The 24,648-nt window shown below is 41.2% G+C and overlaps 1 protein-coding gene across 2 annotated transcripts; it reads left to right on the plus strand.

Annotated features, from left to right (window-relative positions):
- The first annotated feature begins 32 nt into the window (after nt 1-32).
- On the plus strand, nt 33-24,310 carry Wdr3 (WD repeat domain 3). Of its 2 annotated transcripts, none has more exons than XM_028752980.1 (27): nt 33-96; nt 1,237-1,439; nt 2,300-2,509; nt 4,486-4,604; nt 5,526-5,604; nt 6,937-7,032; nt 8,077-8,190; nt 8,366-8,467; nt 9,169-9,266; nt 10,111-10,209; nt 10,948-11,178; nt 12,371-12,464; nt 14,172-14,273; nt 15,598-15,683; nt 15,816-15,951; nt 16,669-16,725; nt 17,578-17,678; nt 17,808-17,919; nt 18,589-18,723; nt 18,966-19,016; nt 19,397-19,462; nt 19,875-19,967; nt 20,158-20,205; nt 20,785-20,828; nt 22,158-22,286; nt 23,331-23,424; nt 23,641-24,310. In XM_028752980.1, exons 2-27 carry the CDS (start codon nt 1,269-1,271, stop codon nt 23,794-23,796), a joined length of 2,823 nt encoding a protein of 940 aa, XP_028608813.1. In that variant the 5' UTR covers nt 33-96; nt 1,237-1,268; the 3' UTR covers nt 23,797-24,310. The 2 variants fall into 2 exon arrangements, with proteins under 2 accessions (XP_028608813.1, XP_028608815.1); XM_028752982.1 differs by having other exon boundaries at nt 52-91.
- The last annotated feature ends 338 nt before the right edge of the window (nt 24,311-24,648 follow it).

The following is a 24,648-nucleotide window of genomic DNA, read 5'->3' on the forward strand; positions in this document are numbered from 1 at the left end:
GGTAAGGGAAACGCCGGGCGGAAGAAACACCCAACCGGGCCGGAAGTGGCGGGTCCCGTTGGTGGCGCTGTCTGCTGGAGCCTCGTGGAAGGTGAGGTAAGTGTTTCTGTCTGTTTAGGGATCGCGGGGCACGGTTCCCCGCACTGTGGTGTTCACGGTGAGCCGACGCTGCTGGGTACTCCGCGCTAAGGGACTTAGGGAGGCCGGGGGAGCCCCTTTGCCGCGGCCATCTGCACTGCAGAACCCAGAGGCCGCGCGCTGCCCCTGGGCCGGGGTATGTGAGGCTGCCGGAACTGCCCGACTTCCCTGGAGTATTTTGGGGGGTGATGTGCGATAGAAACTTAGGTGCGGGGGATAGTTTGAGAGTGACAAGGTCGCAGGAAGCAAAACACGTGAAGTTATTTGAGAAATAAGCAGTTAGATAGGTTAAAGGGGTCCCTGTGGACCCCTGCATTTGCAAACAGCTTAGTCCTTTAAAGTCCTTGTGTAGGGACAGTGCATTTGAAAACAATAAGCAGAGTGTCGCTATGACTTAAAGCGAAAAGCATGGACATGGAAGTGCTAGTTAGAAAACTAGTGCAGCAACTCGTTGACGACAGGCTAGAGATGAAAATGCAGCAAAGAGAAAACTGGATAGAAAAGACAGACACAAGAACACACATACATAAAAGCTGGGATCGGTTGGTCTGGGCTCTTGGATAGAGAAGCTGCAGCACCCCAGAAGCTCTGTGTGTTTATTATATAGAGTTGAACATGAAGGAGGAATTATTGCATGCAGATAATAGCTAATTGCAATAGAAACAGTTTGTAGGGAGCAGTCTTCAATCAGTAAACAGAGGTCAAGGGCTATGGTGTACATTTTCTGGAACACTATAAACATTCCACTTGAACCAAAGGAAGGTGTTGCCTCTCCTGTTGATCAGAGACATTGAAGTCTTTTGACATGGCTACATTCATGTCAGCAGGACCCAGTCACTCTGGGTTTCCTCTGCTCTACACACAGGGTCTCTCTGAATTCCAGGGATCTGTCTATCTCTGCCTTCCCAGTGCTGGATCATAGGCCTGCGTTTCTTTGTGCCTGATCTTTTGTGTGGGTGCAAGGGATCGTGCTTATAAAGCAAGTACTTTACCATCTGAGCCATGTTACATGCTTTTGATCACATAAAAACTAGTTCCTGTTTGTTAGCCATCCAGAACTAATGTACTGCAAAACCTGAATTTTGTTTATTCACACAGATTGCCTTCCCTGTGGCATCAGACATCCTAACATGGGGCTCACCAAACAGTATCTCCGCTATGTGGCTAGTGCTGTCTTTGGCTTGATTGGCAGCCAAAAAGGTAACATTGTTTTTGTGACACTACGTGGTGAGAAAGGACGCTATGTGGCAGTACCCGCCTGTGAACACGTTTTTATCTGGGATTTAAGGAAAGGCGAGAAGGTGAGTCAGAAATAAATAATTGACACCAACTCTTGGAAGGGTGACATGGGAGAGCCTTGACTGACCTGCCTGCATTAGTTTGTGTGTGAGCCCCTAAGAGATCACCTCCCTTTTTTTTCTAGACAGCTAGCACCAAATTCTGTTGTTCTGAAAGTCACGGCCAAACAAGAGTTTGCTCCTAAGATGTGTGTGTGTGTTCGTTTTCATGGGTCATTATTTTTTAGCCATTACTTACGTCTACTTTTGTCTACCAGTTCTACTTTTCACGTTCTGCTTGTTCTCACAGTCAGTTGTCAAACAGTAGGATTTACAAAGGACTGTCAGTCTGCTGTGTCGTGCAGTCCTTCTCTTAACCATACTAACAAGATGCATTGGTCTCTAGACTCTGCTTCGACTGTGACTGAAGCTACTACTTTTTTTGCTAAACACATAGAGATATTTCAAATATCCCTCTTTACTGTGTGACTCCCAAGAGGTGAGATGAGATACATATAGATTTATAGATATAAATGTATAGATACTTGTTGCTACCCAGAGCTTCTTGGGGTGTGACTGTTAGTCTCTAGTGCCATGAGGTTGAGTTAAAGCAAGGATGACTTTATAACCCTTTATCCAAAATCACTGGGATAAAACGTTGGTAACTTATCTCATTGCCTGGATAATTTGCATGTATCCGCCAGTGTCAAGCTTGAGAGGAAATGATTACCTTTTGAGAAGCTCATGGTCTTTGCTTGTAGAGTTTTCTCCTCGTGTATCAGTGACTGAAAATTGTTGGCACTATGTTACTGGGGTCATTCCCATGCTACTGTCTTGATGCTTGCCTCACTCTTCTGAGTTGGTTTTGATTTTTATGATTTCAGATCCTTATCCTTCAGGGGCTTAAACAAGAAGTCACTTGCCTGTGTCCTTCCCCAGATGGGCTGCATCTAGCTGTCGGCTATGAGGATGGAGCCATCCGAATCTTCAGTCTCCTCAGTGGTGAAGGAAACATAACCTTCAATGGACACAAAGCAGCTGTCACCAGCTTAAAGTACGATCAGCTGGGAGGCAGACTGGCTTCTGGGTCTAAGGTGAGCCTCAGAGACAGGTGTCCAGGGTTGCTTTTCACACTTAACGTAGAAGCAGGTTATTCACATAAATTAGAGAGAGAGATTATGAGATTAGATTCTTAGTGTTCAAGCTAGTGTGCATTTGGGAGAAAGAGTGAGGAGGATGGGTGCACATGAGGGAGTGTTCTACTTGTTTCCTGTTATAGTCTTTGGTAAAAGTCTATGGAATGAAAGAATAAGAAAGAAGAGGTACTCTGGAATCTATCATTGTGGAAGAGGGACTCCAAAGTGTGTAAGCAGGAAGATTAGAAAGGAAGATGATCATAATTTGCCAATGAAGCTGTAAAGTTAGTATCTTCCCTGTGTTTTAAAAGTTGATGAGTTAAAGCCAGGTGTGCTGGTGCACGCCTTTAATCCCGGCACTCGAGATCGGGCACCTGTATTGCTGTGAGTAAGAGACCAGTCATCCAAGCTGTGTCCTCTGGGGACACAGGTGAGACCCCTTCTCAAAGGAAAACACACCATTTTCCCAGCACAGGCGAAGGAGAACTGAGCTATTTGCAGTTGTAGCTACTGGGAGAGGAAAATCAGTTTTCTTCAGTGGAGTGACACTGGGTATATCCCCAGGCTCCGGGCAGACCCCGTGCTTGGGGTAGTTGGCCAACACATATCACATATCAGGCTCTAGTTTGTTGTTACACTTTATGTTGTTGGTTTGTTTTTTTAAAGAAGGAAAAAACATGAAGTTGGGTGGCTGGGAATGTTCAGAGGAAGATTATAAAGATATATGAAATTCTCAAAAAATTAAAACAGAATGAAGAAAAGATTGATAGATTTGAATCATATAAATTTATGACATTAAACTTTTTACATTTAAAAAAGTATGAAAAGAAAAGTGGAAAATATTTAATAAAAAAACTATCATCTATCTATTAGACTTGTAAATTAAGATGTAGAAAAATAACATGTAAAAGATAACGTTAACGAAAAAGAAACAAGATGAAGCGTCATTATTCACCACAGAGAATGGGAAAGATTAACATTAGTTGGTAGAATGCTTGTCCAGCATATAGGAATTCCCAGGTACCACATAAACTTGTCCTATGCTTATAAATCTAACACTTGGAGATGGTGACTGAAGAGTTGGAAGTTCAGGGTCAGCCTCAGCTACATGGTGAAATCAAGGCCAGCCTGGGCTGCATCAGACCCCATCTCAAGGAAACAAAAATATCAGCAGTGTTCAGGAAAACAAAATGGATATGAAGAGTAAGCATTCTTCACAGAAGGAAGGGAATTGGCAGTGATTTTCAGAAATGTGTTAATACCCAGAGTGAACAGATGGGAAGCAAGTGTTCTCATACAGACCTTTGGTGGTTCTATAGATAGATGGAATCTGAGGATTATTATAATGGGGTGAATCTAAAACTGTAAAAATAATCACATCCAAAACTGAAAATTCACATGCATAGATCTTTGTGCATTTATCTTACTACAAATAAATACTACAGTTTGATGTTCTTGTATAGTTTTGCATATTCATAGTAACAAAATTGGAAATGACTCATTTGTGTAAAATAGGAAATTTAAATAGTAATTCTAGAAACTAGAATACAACAGAATTAACTGTCAAAGTGCATTAAATAAAAAGATGGTGTCAAGCTGAATACATGGCATGGACTCTTCCTCTTTGTTTTGTTCTGTGGTTTTGATGTGGAGTCTCACTGAACTATCTGGCTTTTCTCCCAAGTGGCTGGTGCTACAAGGGCTTGACACCATTTTCTAATGCAGAAATCGCCTGGACATCTCATGCACATGTAACTAGAACAATGTGAAACACAGTCTCTGCTCGTTCCTCCTGGGTGAAAGGGCAGGCTGTTGTGTGACCTCAAGCTGTATAGGGTAGTATAGTGCCTTTGTGGTGATTGAGCCCCATCACTTGTCGTTTAGCCTCTTGTGGTAAGAAAACTTTTTTCTTGTGTGTTACTTTATCCCTCAAGGATACGGATGTCATTATTTGGGATGTGATCAATGAAAGTGGCCTCTACCGGTTAAAGGGACACAAGGATGCCGTTACACAAGCTCTGTTCCTCCGAGAGAAGAACCTGCTAGTTACAAGGTAAAGACATGGTGACTTCGGAGTTAGGAGAGGAGTTGGCCTCATTGCTCCCGCTGTGCTCATGGTTGTGAGCCAGTATGCTTTCTCTTAGGCTGCCAGCTTTCCTACTTTCTGCCTCTCAGATGCTAGACTTAATACACTGAGTTACAGCTTTTTGAATTTTTTTTTTATCCTCCTGTACAGTGGGCAAAATGCTAAGCTGTGTATTTGGCCTGCCTTTTGAGGAAAAAAAAAAATGTGCTTTAGAGGCCTAATGAACATCTGTTAGGTTGATCCATTTGAAAATCTTATTTTTGTTATGTCAAAAGTGATCAAATAGTATCAGTTTCATATGGTTCAGCATAATATAACGGAGTCATTCACTCAAGGAAGACTAAGATCATAGGGTTTGTTGGACAGTAATTAGAAAAACCATTGTATTTCCTCAGGAAGTTACCTCAGTGTCGGGTGGGCTGAGAAACCAGCAGTGGGCCAAGGGGCCATATGAGAAGCTACTGAATAGTGTAGGTCAGGGGACTTGTTCAGGTTTTACAGATGTGGATTAGGAGTCAAGCTTTAGAGACCACAGAGAGGAGGTTTTGGTCTGTAAACAGCTGATGAGGTGGATGACTGGAGCTGAGAGCTCTGAGATGGTTCCATGTTAGTCAGAATGTCAGCACTGTGAGGGAAGTGGTGCGAGGAAGGCCGGTGATTAGATTGTGTGTTCTGTGTGCAGAAATGAAGCTTCTTATTTTCATGGTTGAGTGACCACATGGAGAGTTGTAATTCTTTGCTTACTAACAAAGAATTATTATTATAAACAGTAAGGTAGAATAGTTTCCAATATTACTATTGTTATTCTAAAACAACAAACCGGTTACTCTCATACCTGTTTTTTAGCAATCCTTCCTAGTAAAAATCTCTTTCTGGTTTTTCTTCTAGTGGGAAAGATACTATGGTAAAGTGGTGGGACCTGGATAACCAGCACTGCTTCAAAACAATGGTTGGCCACCGAACTGAGGTATGTATTTCATCATGGGCTCCAGAGAAGAACAACAAAGCAAAAGGTGGCTTCTCCTCCAGTCTTTTCAGGCTCTTTGTACTGCTTACTGCTCTCTGTCCTGTCTTGAGAGACATTGAGGTTGGCTGGGAGGAAGCAGTGCCAGCCATTGGAACAGTTGTAGTTTCTGTGGCTGGCTCTGCTTCCTCCCACACTAGCCTTGGGTGCCTTAGAACCTCTGAGTTCATCATCTTAATTATACTCACTTATGACTGTTATATTAGCCAAGAGTTCTTTAGAGGAATGGAATGTGTAGAATGAATCTTGATATACATATAGAAAGGGGAATTGCTAGAGTAACTTACAGGCTATGGTCCATCCAGTTCAACAATGGCTGTCTACCAACGGAAAGTCAAGAATCTATTAGTTGTTCAGTCCACAAGGCTGGATGTCTCAGCTGGTCTTCCATAGATGCCAGAATCCTAAAGAAGTAGGCGCTAATGCCAGTGAACAAATGGATTGGCTAGTGAGAGGGAGAGCAAGCAGGCAAAGAAAGAGCTAGCTTCCTTTCATGTCCTTTATGTAGGCTTCCAGCAGAAGGTGTGGCCGGATTAAAGGTGCATCCTCCCACTGTAGTAGATCTGTATTAAAGGTGTCATCTTCTTACCTCAGAGATCCGTAGTAGAAGTTGATCTCTCCACTTCAAATAATTTAATTAAGAAAAAAGTACTCCTCACGGGTGTACCTAGTCATTTGAGTTTTAGTTAATCCCAGATGTAGTCAAATTGACTTCCTCGAATTGCCATCACAACTATGGGGATGATTAATGATGTTGCGTGTACATTGCCTTCCCCAGTAACTTACATTCAGCAAAAGGATAGTTTTACATTTATCTGGAAAACATCTATTCACCCAGATTCAGAGAATATTTTAAATATTCCTGCCTCCCTTTATATGAGGCTTTCAAAAACATATTTGTAATAATGAAATGGAAAATGATTCTGTGAAAATTGATTTGCAAGCAGTATTGTTGTGTCTCTGCTGTTTAATTCTTGGATGCTAAAGGCTGAGAATTATGCAATAGGCATTAATAAGGCATCTTTTATTTGCCAGGCATTGCCGAAAACAAGTATAAGACCCAGAGTCATGGATTGTGCTGTGTTTTTTGTGATGAGTAGCTATTATCTCAACAGGGCAGTAAGAAAGTAGAGAAAGTCTTGGTACCACATGAAGTTTTGCCACAGGCCATCCCCCCTCTGGAAAAGTGGTTCTGTTAGTGAATTTTGAAAGAATTGCCTTAATACACTTGGAGTATTAAAAAATGATACAATGTAAACTGTTTTGTATTCTTAGGTGTGGGGCTTGGTACTGGTTTCAGAAGAAAAGCGACTGATCACTGGGGCTGCAGACAGTGAGCTGAGAGCCTGGGACATCGCCTATCTGCAAGAGGTAATTTGTGTTTGGATCATGGCCAATTGCATGTTTCCACAGTTCAGCATCTTACTGACTTAGAGTCTGATTTATAGTAGGAGTTCTCACACTGATAACCTGCAGCACTTCTAAACAGATGCCCCTCCTTAAGCACTCATTGCCCTTGTTTTTTAGAGCTGGAAGGAGAAGATTTAGGCTTACAGCTTTTGGTAATAGTGTTGTTTAGGCTGTGGCATTTTAGCCTTGCATTCCTGGGCCTTTGGGCGTATGTGGGTGAATTTTAGAGGCCTTTATCTTCAAACAACATCTATGTAGGATACATGCACTTTTGAATGCAGATAAATTCCCAGGAGATATACATTGACTCCCAATTTATGTGTGTATGGGGTGATTGTAACTTTAGGCTGAGCTGGAGTTAGTTTATAGCCATAGACCCAGTAGCCGTTATGATGGGTTTTGTATATCTTAAGATTTAGCATTTGTCTTTTCTGTGTTTAAGGAGGAGAAGCTGTAACACACCTTGCAGTGCCTCTGCCATTACTAATACTGATGGCAATCTTTCTCTCTAGACTGTCTTTTCTCATACAAATTTTGAAGTTGAGGAAGGGTTGACCCATTAGTCTTTACACTCTTACCTGCTTGTATATGGTCCTCATACTATGAAAAGCCAGTGAGGTAGAATAGTGAACAGTGCTTTGTTGTATATGTGCCAGTGTTTAATACATTCTGAGACTTTCCTGACATTTAAGAAGTTTATCAGAGGTGACTAGTCAAGATGTAAGTGATTATAGGAGAGACTTCTAGGTCTTTGAGGTTAATGGTCATCTCCTGAGACATTTGAACTTTTTTTTTTTTTTTTTTTTTTTTTTTTTTTTTTTTTTGGTTTTTCGAGACAGGGTTTCTCTGTATAGCTCGGGCTGTCCTGGAACTCACTCTGTAGACCAGGCTGGCCTCGAACTCAGAAATCCGCCTGCCTCTGCCTCCCGAGTGCTGGGATTAAAGGCGTGCGCCACCACCGCCCGGCGACATTTGAACTTTTATTCTTCTATCTTTATTAAATAGATTGATGACCCAGAAGAACCAGAGCCCAAGAAAATCAAAGAATGTCCTGGAATACAGGACATACCTGAAGCAGAAGACAGCACCCTTGAGGCGGATGATGAAAAATCTGAAGATGTAATCCACTTTGTGTCTTCAGTTGGGCTGAGTGATAGGGCAAGAAGGAACAGAATCTCAGATAGGCATCTCTAGTGGTCATTGAGGGAGTGTTTTGTCACCTGCATATATTAGCTTTTTCAGAGGTTTAACAGGATAGACATTTAACCTCTGTGTTCTCTTGCTTCCTCTGTAGCGCATCCTTTCATGTAGAAAAGCTGGTTCCATAATGCGGGAAGGAAGGGACAGAGTTGTGAACCTTGCCGTGGACAAGACAGGCAGGATTCTTGCTTGCCATGTGAGTACAGCTTAGAAAACAGGAAGAGCGTTCCTTTTCGGTACTCATTCTATCCTAACTCACTGTGGGCATGGGCTTTTCTTTTGATGTGGTAATAATTCATGAGTCTGGAATAATAGCTTAATTGTTAGGGCCAAGCATTGCTCTCATAGAGGACCGGTGTTTGGATCCCCTCATTCATGGTGGGCAGTTCACAGCCACCTGTCACTACAGCTGTAGCAGGTATAATCATACAGGTGTGGCCTGGTGGCCTGTGCACACATCTACCCACACAGGCACACAGATGTAGACATACAGATGCACATGCGTGTGTGTGTGTGTGTGTGTGTGTGAGTGTGTGTGCGCGCGTATGCACACACATACACACATTTTAGAATTTAGTATATATTTCTGTGTGTGTCTAATGTCCTAGTACAACATAAAATCATTAAAGTAATTATGCATTCATTATTACTAGCCATTCATTAAATGCTGACTTTTCCATTAGTGTAAAGGTACATGTTCTGTTTGGCCTTCAAAGAATGTTGAGCAGGAAATAGTATTCTAATTTTATAGACTATAAACCAACCCAGGGAGATGAAACTGTTGAAGGTGATCCAGCCAGTATGGTGAACAGCGTTGCTGTTCAGTTCTTACCTGGTATATGCTTAATTATAAACTTCCTGATCTAGACTCACACTGTCTGCCTTTTGCCTTCCTAGGGAACTGATTCTGTGTTAGAAGTATTTTGTATTCTTTCCAAAGCAGAAGTTCAGAAGAAAATGGATAAGAAGCTAAAGAAAGCTAGAAAGAAAGCAAGGTATGTTTTGTTTTGTTTTGTTTTTTAAAATAAACTTAATAGTAGTAAAACATCCTGGGTAGCCATGTATTATAGAAAAAGTGTAACTTAAAGGAAACATTTACTTGATTACCTATTTGAGCTAAAAGCTAGAGAATTTGTGGGGTACCAGTACCCCACAAAGGTTGAATTTCTAATTCGTACTTCTTTATTTCTAACACATTTCTGAGTTGCACTAAGACCCACGAAGTTTAAAGATATTGCAGAGTTTTAAAGCCATACACATTGGGATTGTGTCTGTGCCAGTGCTAGGGACACAGGGACAGAAGACCCTCTGCAGCTTGCTGTGTGAGACACTGTTTCAAACTGGAGCATGGTTAAAAGTGACAGACATCCTACGTGGGTGTCTGACCTCCACACACAAATAAACTCACAAATATGAAAGAAGAAAGAAATCCTTTAATGGGTGATTTATCAAATTTAAAAGTGATTTCTAAAGTCATCTGATGGCAAATGTTTTGAGGTCTGTTCTGCTCACATGTCAGGGTCAAGTTAACTTCAGCTTAGACTTGTTTGAGAAAGTCCTAGAGTTAGAAAAATCCACCAGGAATGCTTCAGTACAGTGACTCAGATGACAGATTATTGCCGGAGGTGTTATGGGCCTGGTGCATTCCAAATCTGTTATCAAGGGTAACACTTTCAGTGGCCTGTAGTCTGCCCAGTCAGTTGACAGGGTAACCCGCTGGCCAGGCCACTCCCAGAGAATCACTCCACTTGTTTGTCCCAGGACCAGACTGTGGCTCAGTAAGTGCAAGGCTGTTCCCGGAAAATCAATAGGTAAGATGTTGTTTGCTTCCCTTTTTAGATTGAACAATGAGGAGGAAGACCCTGAAATGACTGTCTCGATGAGTCTGCAGGATGAGATCCTTCGGGTAGCCAAGATCAAGACTTCCGCCAAGATCAAGTGAGTAATGAGTTAAAGTGCTCTAGAGTAATAAGCTACCAAGTATCCCTGCCGTGTCCCGGGGTTGCAGCCTGTGTGTGGATTGCATCTGAGAGTGGTCATCTTGTCACACTCACAGCCTGTGTGTCCATTGTTGTTATTACCTTTATTGATTCCTTCAATCTGCCAATTAAGAAAACTATTTGATCTTTGTTCACAAAGTATTTTAAGTCACACACAACACAGAAACAAAGCACGTGTCAAAACTAAGAGCTGAGCCCAGTTCTCTTTTTTCCTTTGTCTTTTTTTAACTTTAAAAGAAGCCTATGCTTGTGGATCTTTGAGATGCTTCAGCAGGTGTAAAGAAAGGTGCTTGCTGCCAGTTCTGACAGCCTGACTTTGGTCCCTGGGACCCACATTGTAGAAGGGAAGAACTGAGTTCTTTTCCTCCAAGTTGTGTTCTGACTTGTACACTCATGCTGTGGCCCATACACTGTACATACATATACATTCAAGTCAACAAAAGTAGTAAATTGGTTAAAGCCTCTGCTCTACTACTGCTCAGTACCCAGAACACTATTAAATAAAAGTGTGCGTGTGTTCGTGCGTGCGTGTGAGCGTGCATCTGCACATGTGGTTAAACTATAGGTTTAGAACATCACTAAGCTTTTCAAACAGAAAGTGTTGGTTTCATGAGCCAAGATAGTAGCTCCCCATAAATAAAATGAAAAACAAAATTGTGATGACTTTCCCATGCAGATCTTTTGACCTGATTCATTCACCTCAAGGAGAGTTAAAGGCAGTCTTCCTGCTGCAGAACAATCTGGTGGAACTGTATTCGCTCAATACATCCTCGCCAACCCCTCAGCCTGTGAGGACAAGCAGGGTCACCATTGGAGGCCATCGCAGCGATGTGCGCACTGTGTCATTCAGCTCGGATAATATCGCTGTGCTTTCAGCCGCCGCTGATTCCATTAAGATATGGAACAGGTCTGTGAATTGATGTTTTCTGACCCTCTATTCAGTAGAATTGTCTTTTTTTTTTTTTTTTTTAAGTATTTTTGGTACTTTTCATGATTGGTTCTTACCTTCAAGAACCTAAATACAATTCAGTCAAAGATATAATTGGTGCATTTTGACCATTGATTTACAGAGCTTATATGAGATTTTGTAGGGCTGATGAGACTACTCAGCAGATAAAGGTACTTGCCACTAAAGACCTGAGTTAATCCCTGGAGCCTAGGCACTGGAAAGAGAAAACTGATTCTTGTAAGACCATATGTGCCTACCCCTCCCCATAAATAAAATGAAAAGATAAAATTAAAAAAATTAAAGTTTGGAGTAGAATAAATCAAGCTTTTTTATTTGGAGCTTTGGCTTCATTTGGCTAGAATAAAACATATAGTCATTGCCCCTTGTTATTCGTGTAATGCCTTCAGAAATGTACATCCATTCTCATGCCTTCCCTTTCTCTTAGACCTCAAACAATTCAGATGCTTTAAAGCAGATGTTGTTCCCTCCTAGTTTAATGAAAAGATGAACCATCTAGAATAGTCTGTGTGTTCTTGGGTCTAGGGGATCTGACACTCTCTACGGCCTCTGCCAGCACTACATGTATATGGTAAACAGATATACATGCAGGCTAAATACCCATACATATAAAATAATAATAATGAAATTAACCTTCAGATGTTGGTAAAGAGATGCCATTTCAACTTGAAATTCTTTTTTTTTTTTTTTTTTTTTTGGTGTTTCGAGACAGGGTTTATCTGTGTAGCCCAGGCTGTCCTGGAACTCACTCTGTAGACCAGGCTGGCCTCAAACTCAGAAATCCACCTGCCTCTGCCTCCCAAGTGCTGGGATTAAAGGCGTGCGCCACCACCTCCCGGCTCAACTTGAAATTCTTTATGCTCTCCTAGGCCTTAGAGACTGGGCCCTGTGGTCAGCCTGGTCAATACTTTGCTTTATTTTGCTTTTGTCTGATTTCTTTTCTTTATGGTAGTTTTCCTCCTCAGAGAAATCTGGCTTTGGTCCGTGGTATTTTTCATCTTGACTAAGATAAATGTGAGCTAAGAGTTAGTCTTGTCTTGTGTCACGTTACTCTCTGTGTGGCTCCCAGTATTGAAACACTGACTTCTAAGGTGGAAACAGGTTTCTTTAGCATGTCCTTTCTTTCTCATAGGTCTACCCTGCAGTGTATCCGCACTATGCCTTGTGAATATGCTCTCTGCTCCTTCTTCGTTCCTGGTGACAGGCAGGTGGTCATAGGCACAAAGGTAAAGCTGGGGCTTTTCTACTTAGCATCTCTAAAGATCATTGAGAAACTGGATTTTTTTTTAACGGCATATTGGTAATTAATATATTAGAGGTAGATAATAGCTTATCGGCTTTTTTTTTGGTGTTTTATTTCCTTATTTAAAAAAAAATCAAGCCATATGTCAAATTACAAAGAAGGACATTAAAGTCATACAGAGGTGACTGTCATCAGCGTTTTGATGATTATCCTTACTTGTATCTTATAAATGTATGTAATTAGATTTAATTGATGGTAAGATATACTAGTATTAGATAATGTAATACTTCCAGATTGGACACAACATGGCAGTATAAAGCTAAGCTGACCACGTCTTCATTCTTGGACTCATCAGTTTGGGGACAGCCATAGCAGACACGGATTTGGATTCAGCTATCTTTCAAGCCTTAGAGAATGCTGTTTCTCCTGTGCAGCCATGATGGCTCAGCAGAGCCCCATCTTAATATCTGCCACTTAGTAACTTTGCAACCTTTGGAAATTTGCTTTAGCCCTTAACATACTTTCCTTGGAGTGTATAATAAACAGAACGGTCACAGCAAAGCAAGTAGTGAGAATAAAGTGGAATAAGGTTTACGGGGATGTGTTTGTCTTGACAAGGGTTTTTGTAGCCCAGGCTGCCTCAAACTCATGATTCACCCTCCCAAGTGCTGCAGCTGTACTCATGTGCCACTGTATTCAGTTGTGGGGTGTTTTGAAAAGTATTTTGTAAGTACGTATCATCCTTATCCCTTGTCAAATATGCATGCATTTTATTAGGAAACCAACATGCCATGGTGGCTATTTCTTGTCCAACAAGAAGTATAAAATGTTGGAAACCATTCTAGGTCCTCTTGGAAATAACATTTCAGTTGAAAGTTTCACTCTTTTTTTCATCCATCCTTCAACAGATGTGTGTGTGCGGTTTGTCATTAGGAAAGTGCTTTGTGGATTGTTTTGAGGACTGCCTCTAAGGCTAACATGTAGTTCTTGGCCAAGACGGTGCAAGACAGTTAGCACTTGGCTCTTGTGATCCTCATGACATCTTTCAGATGCTAGTGATGTGAACTCCATTTTATAAAAAGTAAATTATTGGAAATGAATTCTTTATCAGTCACAGAATTAGAAAGAGGCAAGCCTGGAGCTTAGGTCTCCTTGCTTCCGCTGTCTGTCATGTGGCATAGAAGCTTGTGAAGTTGGTAGTGTCTGTTAGATGCTGACACCAGGGTCATGGCATAGACAGATATCTAGGCAAGAGTCATTGGGGGGTTCTGGTTCTCACTGACAGTGTGTTGCAGAAAGAAAAAAACAAAACCAATGGGGAGACTTGTTAGACAGTGACAATAGACTTGAGTGGTCTATGTAAAGCATAGGTGAAACTTAAAGGCTACTAAGTTTCCATTTGAACTGTTTGGATTTGTCTTTGGCTGTGATATGGAACCAGCAAAAGAGGCAGAATCAAGAACTGCAAGGTTGTACTATCCATAGCAGTGTACGAAAGCAAGCAGTCCAACCTTTATTGGTTAACTAGGTGTTTCATTGGGAACAGTATGTCTTCAGGTATGGAATGCTGAAAGTGTTTAGGCAGGATTTAGTTCCTGAGCAGTTGACCCCACATTATTGCTTTTTACTTTTCAGGCATGACTAATGAAGTCTGTGAATGTGCTCCTCACAGCTCTGTTCACTTTCCCAGACAGGAAATCTGCAGCTTTATGACCTGGCCTCGGGCAATCTCTTGGAGACAATAGCTGCCCATGATGGAGCCCTGTGGTCCATGTCTCTTTCTCCAGACCAGGTAACTGCATGGGGCTTTACAACTCCGGGCTTCTGCATTCTGACTGGGTCGTAGATCTGCCAGGTTTAGTTAGTTGCCTAAGAAAGGTTTCTCTCGGGTTGCATTAAAGAAAGCACCGCTATGGGTCTGATCTTTAGATTTCACAAACATATCCTCTCACCCACCTGTAATATGAACAGCTGCTATTGCAAAATTGATCCTCAGCAGCATGACCTTTTTTAAAAGATGTATTAATTTATTTAATGTGCATGAGTCTTTTGTCAGCATGTATGTCCATGTGAAGATGTCAGATTTCCTGGAACTGGAGCTATACATAGTTATGAGCTGCTCTGTGGTTGCAGGGAATCGAACCTGGGTCCTCCGGAAGAGCAGCCTGTGCCTCTTAAGTGCTGAGCCATCTCTCCAACGCTAGCATGGCTTATTTTTACACAATGTTTGTGGTGCTTTACAGAGGGAAACGTTTTCTAACACCTCAGCAGAGGGTTGTTCCCCCTGTAGTCCAGTGATGACTAGGGAAACTCTCTAGCAAATGTGAATCTCATGACTCAGAAGTAAGTCATTGTTACTCACATGTGCTCATAGTGCTTTATCCAGTGGAGAACTACTGCATCAGAGAACTGATGCAGGCGGTGCGCTGACATTTGGAGTTTGCTGTTTTGTTTGTTTTGTTTTGTTTTGTTCGTTTTTGACAGTACTTTGGCTTTTATCCAGATAGTCTCAGTGATAGCAATCCTTTATCCACTGGAAGTGTATATATATTTGGAAAAACTAGATTTTAGAGTGGCTGATGTCACTTAGTATAAAATACACAAGAGTATTTTGCTGTGAGATGGGACTGAATAGACTGCAGTTGATTTTCTTGATTTGGAAAACAGACATTGCAAAGGTGTTTGAAGCAGGGACACTCGGGAATAGGTTCTACCATCCTGAGGTGATCACTGGAGACAGACTCTGTTCATGTCATACAGCTAATTGTACTGCTTTGTGGCAAGTTCATTTGACTTCTGCCCTCTTAGGTGAAGTTGGAAAAAGAAAGAAAGGAGGGAGAGACAGAGGAAAACTCTACACTATTCCCTAAGGGCTTTTCTTAAAGATGCTAAGAAGAAATTACCTAGGACTTCAGTGATCATGTCTGTCGGTGTTAGTCTGTGCTGGCATTCTCAAATGAGATCTGTGGCAGCGGAAAAAGTAGTGAGGAGTGGGCATGGTTTTCTTAATTGTAGTCTACACCTTTCAGTAAAAAGTTTTAACTGTTTTGATGTATGTACTTAGCAAAGTTTTTGTGCTAAAATGGTTTTTAACTGAAGTGTCCTTTGATTTTCAGCGTGGCTTTGTGACAGGTGGAGCTGATAAAGCTGTCAAGTTCTGGGATTTTGAGTTGGTGACAGATAAAAATAGTACCCAGAAGAGGTGAGGGGACACTTGTGTGGGGCTTTAGCGTGAAGTGGAGAGCTGTTGATTTGCGTGCCTTTCTATGTCAAGTTTGGAACTATCTGTCTGTCTGGTCTCATCTGTTACTTTTTCTTGGTGCTGTTTGGGCAGACTTTCTGTGAAGCAGACTAGAACCTTGCAGCTAGATGAGGATGTCCTGTGCGTCAGCTACTCTCCCAACCAAAAGCTGCTGGCTGTGTCTCTGCTGGACTGCACTGTGAAGGTTTTCTACGTTGACACTTTAAAGGTATGATGGTTTTGGCTGGGAATATTCTTTCTGTGCAACTTTAAGAATTTGAGATGATCCCATGTGATAGTTTTTATTTTGTTATTCTCTCTTAGAAGCCTGTTCTTTTCTAATGAGAGACCGAAAAGGAGGGAATCAGGATGGGAGTGGAGATGGGGAGGAACTGGGAGGAGTAGGGGGGAAGGGAACTGTAATCAGGATATATTAATGAGAAAAGAGAATATTTCTAATAGGGGATGATAGTCAGCAATAGTGTACTTTTAAAGATATGCTTATCAAAACACTGAGTGTACTTGAGAAGCTAATAGTGTCACGGGGTTCGTCAATTATATTTAAAACTAAATAAAGTGCTAGTTCATGTTCAGAAGATCTATAGAGAGGAATCTCTATCCTGTCATAGCAAGCAGCTTTAAAAGTATTGCTAGGTGCAGGCTGCTGGGTGTTATATCTCAGGACTGGCTTTGGCCTCGGGATAATTTATGAAACTGTTATCCTAGAGAGTCTGTTTAGGCCTATTTTGAAGGGTAGGTTTTGGGTAGCCTGATGTCCTTTATTAGGCTTCAGGGCTCTTGGCAAGTATGTATAGTAGACACAGGCAGTCTTAGCAAGCAGTCAGATATGTGTTTAGTATTATAAATTTTTATTTAGCTCCATGTGCAACTGATTGTATTTTTCTAGACAAACATGAATTAATTGTATTCTTTCTTTCATGTTTAGTTTTTTCTCTCACTGTATGGACACAAACTGCCTGTTATATGCATGGACATCTCCCATGTAAGTAAAGTGTGTGAGGCTCTTTGCTAACTTGTGGTTGCTACTTGACTGTACAGCACTTGTGTCATTCTGCTGAGTTTATTATAGCTTCCTCTATAAGTCACAGGTCTCTGTTATAGTCACAGCAGACACGATAATGTTTAACAAATGGATCTAAGTCCTTCCAGACACCTACAGTGGCTCTGGAAGATTGCTGCTATAAATTCCATAATTGCCAGAACATCCTGAAATTCATGATTTTTCAGAGGCACCGCTTTATGCTGCAGGATAGCACAGTTGAGGATTTGAATATTGTGGTATTTTACTTTGTGTGAATACTCTCATTCTTGGGAGTCAGTTACTACCCTTGTGTCATTATGAGTAAAGCTGTATTTGAAAAGTGCCTACTTTGCACCAAAGTGGAGCGAATGGATTGCATAGCTGTGAGATCCTTCTATGAACACAGCCAGTTGAGCCATTTGAGGGAATGGTGATGGGGGTGTGATACAAGAGTAGGTCCTAAACCTAGCAGGTCCTTTTCCAGCCTCATTTCCTCTTTCCTTTTCCCACTCTCCCCACACATTTCATTCTAGAGATCACAGTAGCCCTTTTCTCATTTAACTGAGTGAATGGATCACTTGACCTTAAGGCTCACAACAGCACTGTGCTGTGACATTGTCCTATGACAGGGTCAGAGTTTATACATTCACTTCCCAGCCTTTAAGAAGCTCTGTATGTCTGAGCACAGGTATTTTGGGTAGAGATGAATATGTTTTTGCCCTATTATAATTTTTTTTTTAAAAATGAATGAAATATCCCGGTTAGCCTTTAGCTTCCTAGTTTAATTAAATGCTAACATTTTGTTTGCCATAGGATGGAGCACTAATAGCAACTGGTTCTGCTGATAGAAATGTGAAAATCTGGGGTCTGGACTTTGGAGACTGCCACAGGTCTCTGTTTGCACATGATGACAGGTGGGTGTAGTCCTCTGAAAGGGTCTATTCAGCTGCTCTGGAAAGCTCCAGAGAGTAGGCATTCCTGATAAGTGTACAAGTGCTCTAGCTCACTCACCTGGAGTTTCTGACATTGCTCTCTACCCTTAGTGTGATGTTTCTACGCTTTGTGCCTAAGTCTCACCTTTTCTTCACTGCTGGGAAGGACCGCAAGATCAAGCAGTGGGATGCAGACAAGTTTGAGCACATCCAAACGCTGGAGGTAACCCCTGGCTTGTTTTGTTTGGTTGGTACTTGCCTTAGTTAGGGTTTCATTGCTGTGAAGAGGGATCATGAGCAAGGCAACTCTTATAAAGGAAGACATTAATTTGGGCTGCCTTACAGTTCAGAGATATAGCCCAATGTCACGGTGGGAAGCATGGTGGCATACAGGCAGACATGATGGTGAATAGGTAGCTGAGAGTTCTACATCTAGATAGGCAGCAGGAAAAGAACTGAGAGCCACTAGGCCTGGTTTCATCTTCTGAGACTTCAACACCTACCCACTAGTGACATTTTTTTTTTTCAATAAGGCCGCACATCCTAGTATTGCCATTCTCTGGATCTGTGGGGATCGTTTTTATTCTTTAAGAATTTCCTTTAAGGGCTGGAGAGATGGCTCAGTGGTTAAGAGCACTGACTGCACCTCCAGAGGTCCTGAGTTCAAATCCCAGCAACCACATGGTGGCTCACAACCGTCTGTAATGAGATCTGATGCCTTCTTCTGGTGTATCTGAAGACAGCTACAGTGTACTCATATATAATAAATAAATCTTTAAAAAAAAAAAAAAGAATTTCCTTTAAGAGTATTTACCCTACCCACCAGCATAAACGGTGGTAAATAATGAATAAGTTAGACTTCCTTGGGTCATTTTGTTTTGCTTTTGTCCAGGGGCACCACCAGGAAATTTGGTGTTTGGCTGTCAGCCCCAGTGGAGACTACGTTGTATCAGCATCTCATGACAAGTCGCTGAGACTCTGGGAGAGAACAAGAGAGCCTCTTATTCTTGAAGAAGAAAGGGAAATGGTAAAAACCTTTAAGTTTGGTTTCACATTTGGTGGGGTGACTTACAGACCGTCCCTGCTGAAGTTTTCCATCCAGTGTAGTCAACGCATACAGGAGATATTTCCAAGTCCAGTGCCACACATTCCAGGTTGACACAGGTGCCATTGGCATCATGCTTTGAAAGAAGCCCTTCCCTTGCCTCAGTTGCACTGCAGAGTCTGTTTTTCTCTCATTATAACGCGTGTGTGTGTCTCTCTCGGCAGCAAAGGGAAGCAGAGTATGAGGAGAGTGTGGCCAAGGAAGACCAGCCAGCAGTAAGTGAATCTTCTGGGATACGGGAATTATATAATTCCAAGTCCTTACAATGGGAGAGGCACTGCTCTCTACTGTTAGAGTCTATGTAGTGTTTTATTCAGTTGGATAGCAAGTTCTGTGATTAACTTAGTATGAGAGTTCTATCATCATGACTTTTTCTTTTTCAATGAAATTTTATAAGGAATTATAGTATTTATTCAGCAAAACAAAAATTTAAAAGAGACTCAGAAATTGGATACATTATAAACATTTGCAGGATAGTGTTCATGATGATACAAATAAAATATTTACTATTGTACCTATCCTTAATGGGAGATAGTGACTGTGGTATTTTTATAAAATCATACCCATCTTGTTGAGAATCTCATGTGTCTGGCAGGTTCCAGGAGAGACCCAGGGTGACAACTACTTCACTGGGAAGAAGACGATTGAAACAGTCAAAGCGGTAAGTTGGCTTTTGTAATGGGTTTCTGATTCTTTAGTAAAAGCATTACCCTGTGTCGGCCACATAGCCCTATGTGGCGAAAAAGCTGATAAATTCCAGGAGTTGATAATTGCCTTTGTCTGCTGCCCTTGGTCTTGCATCTGACCAGCATGGGACTCTCAGTGAGGGAGCTCATCTCCTTGGTGTTCCCAGGAGCTGCCCTGTTGTGTCTCTGTATGGTCTCATCTGAGTCCATGGTATTTTGTCTTTCTTACAAATTAAAAATAAGAAAACTACTGACAACTGTAAATGCTGCATTGCACCCTAGCTAGCATGTCTTTATTAAGCTGATTCAAGCTACATTCACCAGGCCGTCCCGTCTCTGTGTCTTGGGTATGCACTGGGATGATCTCTGTCTTGGTCATCTGTGTAGGCTGAGAGGATCATGGAGGCCATTGAGCTGTATCGAGAAGAAACTGCAAAAATGAAAGAACACAGAGCCATTTGTAGAGCAGCGGGGAAAGAGGTGAGCATGTCTATCAAGTTAAATACCTACCTTGTAATCTACAAAAAGAATTCCTAAAGAGACCGTTTCCGACTTAAATGAGATAAGGATGTGATAAAGGCTGTAAATGTTATGTAATTCAAGCATTAGACTAAGTCATACTGTGGGAGGAAAGAGGCTCTTTTAATGACTTGGCTTAATAACTTTATAGGTTCCTCTTCCTGTCAATCCCATCCTGATGGCTCATGGCAATATATCTGTGAGTAGGATGTCTGTTTCTCCTTGGTGGTTCAGGGGTTAACTTCAGAGATGAGAGGGAGTGAGGAAGCATTGTGATTTGGGGATATGTGTCCTGGGAAGGATTTGTTTCAAAAAGTCTTAATGTCTTCTAAAACAGCTTACATCTCAAAGGGCTACTAGTGAAACTTCCCAGGATGCATCTGGGTTAGACCAGCCTGGCTCTTCCACCTTTAGTGCTTCTGTGTGTTCAGCATCCACAGTGCTCTGAAGACTTGTCTGTACATGACCTCTGATACAAATCTTTGTAGGAACAATTGACAAAACCCGTCATGAAGAAGGGAAGAGATGTATCGGGAGAACATGTTTGTCTGGGAGTTGCTCTCAGAATATCTTCATTGTATAGATATGAAACAGGCCCAACTCACAAGGAAGTGTAGTCATAAAGGACATATAGACAGGCGTAATTACAACCCTATGTGGCTAACTCCAAGCCCACACAGCCCTGTCATGTTAGGCCTCTTTGCTCAAGTGGGATGGATGTAGGCCCTGGAGGAAAGCACTCAAGAGCTTCACTAATGCTGCTGTCCTTCCTTTGTAGCCTTCAGCCTATGTGTTAGAGACTTTTAAAGGGATCAGGTCAAGGTAAGTCCTAGCTCACTATTGTAACTTGCCAGGACAGCCATTACTGAATGTCTGAGTGTGAAATACAAGTTGGAATTGATAAATTATCTTTCTTTATATTTTAAATTGTCAAAATTTTGGTAGAAAACAATTATAATGCATTTTGAAGTATAAAAAAGGAGGAGGCTCTTAAAGTATAAAGGGTATTTTGAAGGCTGGGTATATAAAAGTACATGAGTCAATCAAATACCAACTCTCAGAAGCTGTTGTGTTATATATTTTGTTCTGCTTATTTTGTCTGTTTATACAATTGGAGTCATGTTGTGTGTAAGTGCTACACACAAACTGATCGGGCCCCTCAAGCTCCGGAGTCACTGCTAGGTTCCAGTCTTACTCTTTTTCACCTAGGGCATTACCTTGCGCATTTGCTCATGTTATTAATATTTAAAAACACATCATATTGTTAAACATCTTTAGTACAAATCGTTACTATTGTTTTCTGCCTCTCTTATTTTTCTATTATTGGTAATGCCTCAACAAACAAGTTACAGACAACAAGTATGATGTCAAGTTTTAGTTGCTGTTCTTTGTGTTCTGTGATAGTCTGTGGTTCTTAGAATTTGATATAAGGAAGTTTATTTTTCTAAACTGTAATGTGTATAGTAAGCCTTACAAAAATGAAGAGAGCTGCCTGAGGATAATGTTGAGGTTTCATTAGCAAAACTAAAGGGAACTTGACAATGGAGGTGCAGAAACACATTCCAAGATGGGAGGGTTCAGTTCTGAAGGGTTATTAGATTTGTTAAACTAAGGAAGAGATTTTTAGTCTGAGATTCTAACTGTAAGTGATGGCATGGTACTGGAACTAGTTTTAGAGGAAGCAAGATCAAATGGTGAAAGATCGGTGTGAGACTCACTCAATTACCCAGTGATCATCATAGACTCAAAAGCCTTGAAATACATAGACATACTCTATACATCTGTATACATAATCAAGTATATACATACAGTATTCATGCATGCTGTGCATACACAGTGCACAGATTCACAGTATAACAATTTGTGTGCTGAGAGAAGCATCCTGAAGATGAAACAGTGGAATTTTCAACAAGGCTTAGTGAACAGTGTTCATCTGCAATACTTAGGTTTTCCCCGTTATGCCAGGGACTAAAATACTCTCTAAACAGATGGTGTTGAGTATAGAAAACATTTAGAAGAATCATTTTGAATGTGAGTGAATATTTAACTCTGAATGGATAGAATTCTCAAATATAAAAGCAGGAAAAGCAATAAGGGAAGTTGGAGTAACTGATAGCGCTAAGGAGTGTGACAATTTGCTTTACTCCTCAGTGAACTAGAAGAGGCCCTGCTTGTGCTGCCATTCTCCTATGTCCCAGACATTCTTACACTATTCAATGGATTCATCCAGACGGGCTCAGATGTTGAGCTATTGTGCCGGTGCCTCTTTTTTCTCCTCAGGTAACATGTTCTTACAAATACTGTCTCTTCAGCCAGACTGCCCCAGCTGTGCACCAGCTGCCATTGTTTGGGAATTACAAATTTTATGTTTCATTTTTGGAGACTATTACAAAATAGCTCTTGCCATTAGGCAGTCATACAAGGATCCTGATGACCTACTTTTCAGAGTCACATGTTTGGGTGAGACTAAGCTGTAGCTCAGGGTGCAGTCTAAGGTGGAGCTAGGTAGATTGCTCATTAGCTAGTTTACTCCATCTATTTTACTTTTAAATTGCTAAGCCTAAGCTGATCAGCTTGTTGGCAACACTTTACAATAGCCAGTTAGTGTCTTAGTTATCTACAGGCACAAAAGGAAACAGAGGAGATATAGGCAGGGAAACTAAGGCATATACATGTAGTTAACCAGCTATTTGGTAAAATGACTAAGTAGTTGGTGAATTGGCCTGATTTTGCTCGTTTTAAGACAGGCTTTCACTATTTATCCCTGCCTGCTGTGCAGTATCTATGGAGACCAGGCTGGCCTTGGACCTGCCTGCCTCTACATTCTGGAGGCTAGGGTTTCAGGTGTATGTCACCATAGCTGGCCTTCTTTGGTTTTGGACACAGGATTTCATTCTAGCCCAGGCTAGCTTTGTATAGCCTGGACTGGCCAATAAATAGCAGTCTTGCCTTAGTGCTAGGATTGCAATAATGAGCCACCAAGCTCGTCTTTTTGCATGGGTACTGGGGATAAACCCTAGGTCTTCGTGCTTGTATGGCAAGCACTTACTGACTGAGCTCTCACCAGTCCCCATGAAGCTAGCTTTCTTTACATTCTATCTCTCGAGCTTCCCATTGAAATCTCTGGCCCTGTGGTAGATTTCTGACAGAAGATGTTACTGTATTACCAGATTTAGGATAGCATTTTTCAAATCATGATTGGTAGAACATTTAAGTGAGTTTTGTTTTTGTTTCCGTTGGTGGTTGGATTGTCATCTGTTGACTATTTCGAGGAGGGACAGGTAGGGTAGATCCTCTCTTTGCAGCGTGACTGTTTTCTTTTAGGATTCACTTTGGCCAGATCACCAGCAACCAGATGCTTGTGCCCGTGATAGAGAAACTAAAAGAAACAACTATTTCAAAAGTCAGACAAGTCCAGGTAAGTGTCTGTTGTAGACACCGTAAGGTACCATATGCTGGGCAATACCAAACAGACATAAATCTGTGCTTAGGGTAAACTTTCTGTTGTCATTTGCACAAAGAGGATTTTTAAAACACTAAAACCAGAAGTGCTTGGTGAGGCAAGGAATCAAGGCAGTACCCACTGAGAAGCTGCTGTATTGACTAAAGTTTACTGTCTTGTGTTCTCCTCTAGGATGTCATTGGCTTCAATATGGCTGGTCTCGATTATCTTAAGAGAGAATGTGAAGCAAAGAGTGAAGTTATGTTTTTTGCAGAAGCTACTAGTCACTTGGAAGAGAAGAAGAGAAAACGAAAAAACAGGAGAAAGATGATTTTGACACTGACTTAGAACTGGAATGTTGTGTCTTTTCCTGCTTCTCCTCCAAGGAGCGTATGCATAAACTAAGCTATCATGGAGTTGGCAACATCTTAAAAATACCAAAAAAGAAGATCATGTTGTAGATCTTGGGGTACAGATGTCAGCTTTGGCTGAAGAAACCCAACATGGCTATGAGTTCTGTCTTCCATCTTTTGAAAAGGACACATTTAGTTTAAAAATCTGTATTTTTCAGAGTTGGACCTTTAAATTGTAGCAACAAGCAAAGGAATATTTTTTAATTGTGTATATGATTCATTCAGAAGTGTCTCATATTTATGGCAGATTATTTGTATTAGAGCTTTTCCATATAAGATAACCATGTATCATTGTCTTCTAAAGGAAGTACCATGGACTGTGGGGCTGAAAGGGATGAGGCGATGCCTAGAGAATGCAAGTGCAGGTTGTTGAGTCTGCATATAAGATTATAATGCTGTTTATACTTTGGGGAATGCAACAGCTTTTTCATTAAAACTACTTAAAATGACTTGCTGGCTGTCTGAATAATAGGGGAGGGCTGTGGTGTATATATATGCAAGTCTGCATGGTAGGAATTTGGGAGGTAGGGATGTCTAGAAAAAGATTGACTCAGATAACTCTGGACTTAGGCTTTTCTTAGTGGTGAATTTCTCAATTATTAATTTAGACTCCTTGCTATGGTCTAGTGACTAGACTCTAGTCAGATTTTTTTTATGTCTCCTTAACGACCAGAGAGAAGGGCATACTGAGTTTATCTTCCAAAATTTCTATCTAATGGGATCTGTAAATGTGACCTCAAAAGCATCTATCAATTTGAAGTCATTTGGGATGAGGATAGCCTCTAAA

The sequence above is a fragment of the Grammomys surdaster genome, unplaced genomic scaffold, assembly GCF_004785775.1.
Source record: "Grammomys surdaster isolate TR1022 unplaced genomic scaffold, NIH_TR_1.0 125941, whole genome shotgun sequence".
NCBI classification, from domain to species: Eukaryota; Metazoa; Chordata; class Mammalia; order Rodentia; family Muridae; genus Grammomys; species Grammomys surdaster.

Coding starts and splice junctions, on each gene's coding strand:
- Wdr3 (XM_028752980.1), top strand. CDS start 1,269: ATGGGGCTCACCAAACAGTATCTCCGCTATGTGGCTAGTGCTGTCTTT. Junction 11,179..12,370: donor TCCATTAAGATATGGAACAG/GTCTGTGAATTG, acceptor TCTTTCTCATAG/GTCTACCCTGCAGTGTATCC. Junction 19,463..19,874: donor CGATTGAAACAGTCAAAGCG/GTAAGTTGGCTT, acceptor TCATCTGTGTAG/GCTGAGAGGATCATGGAGGC.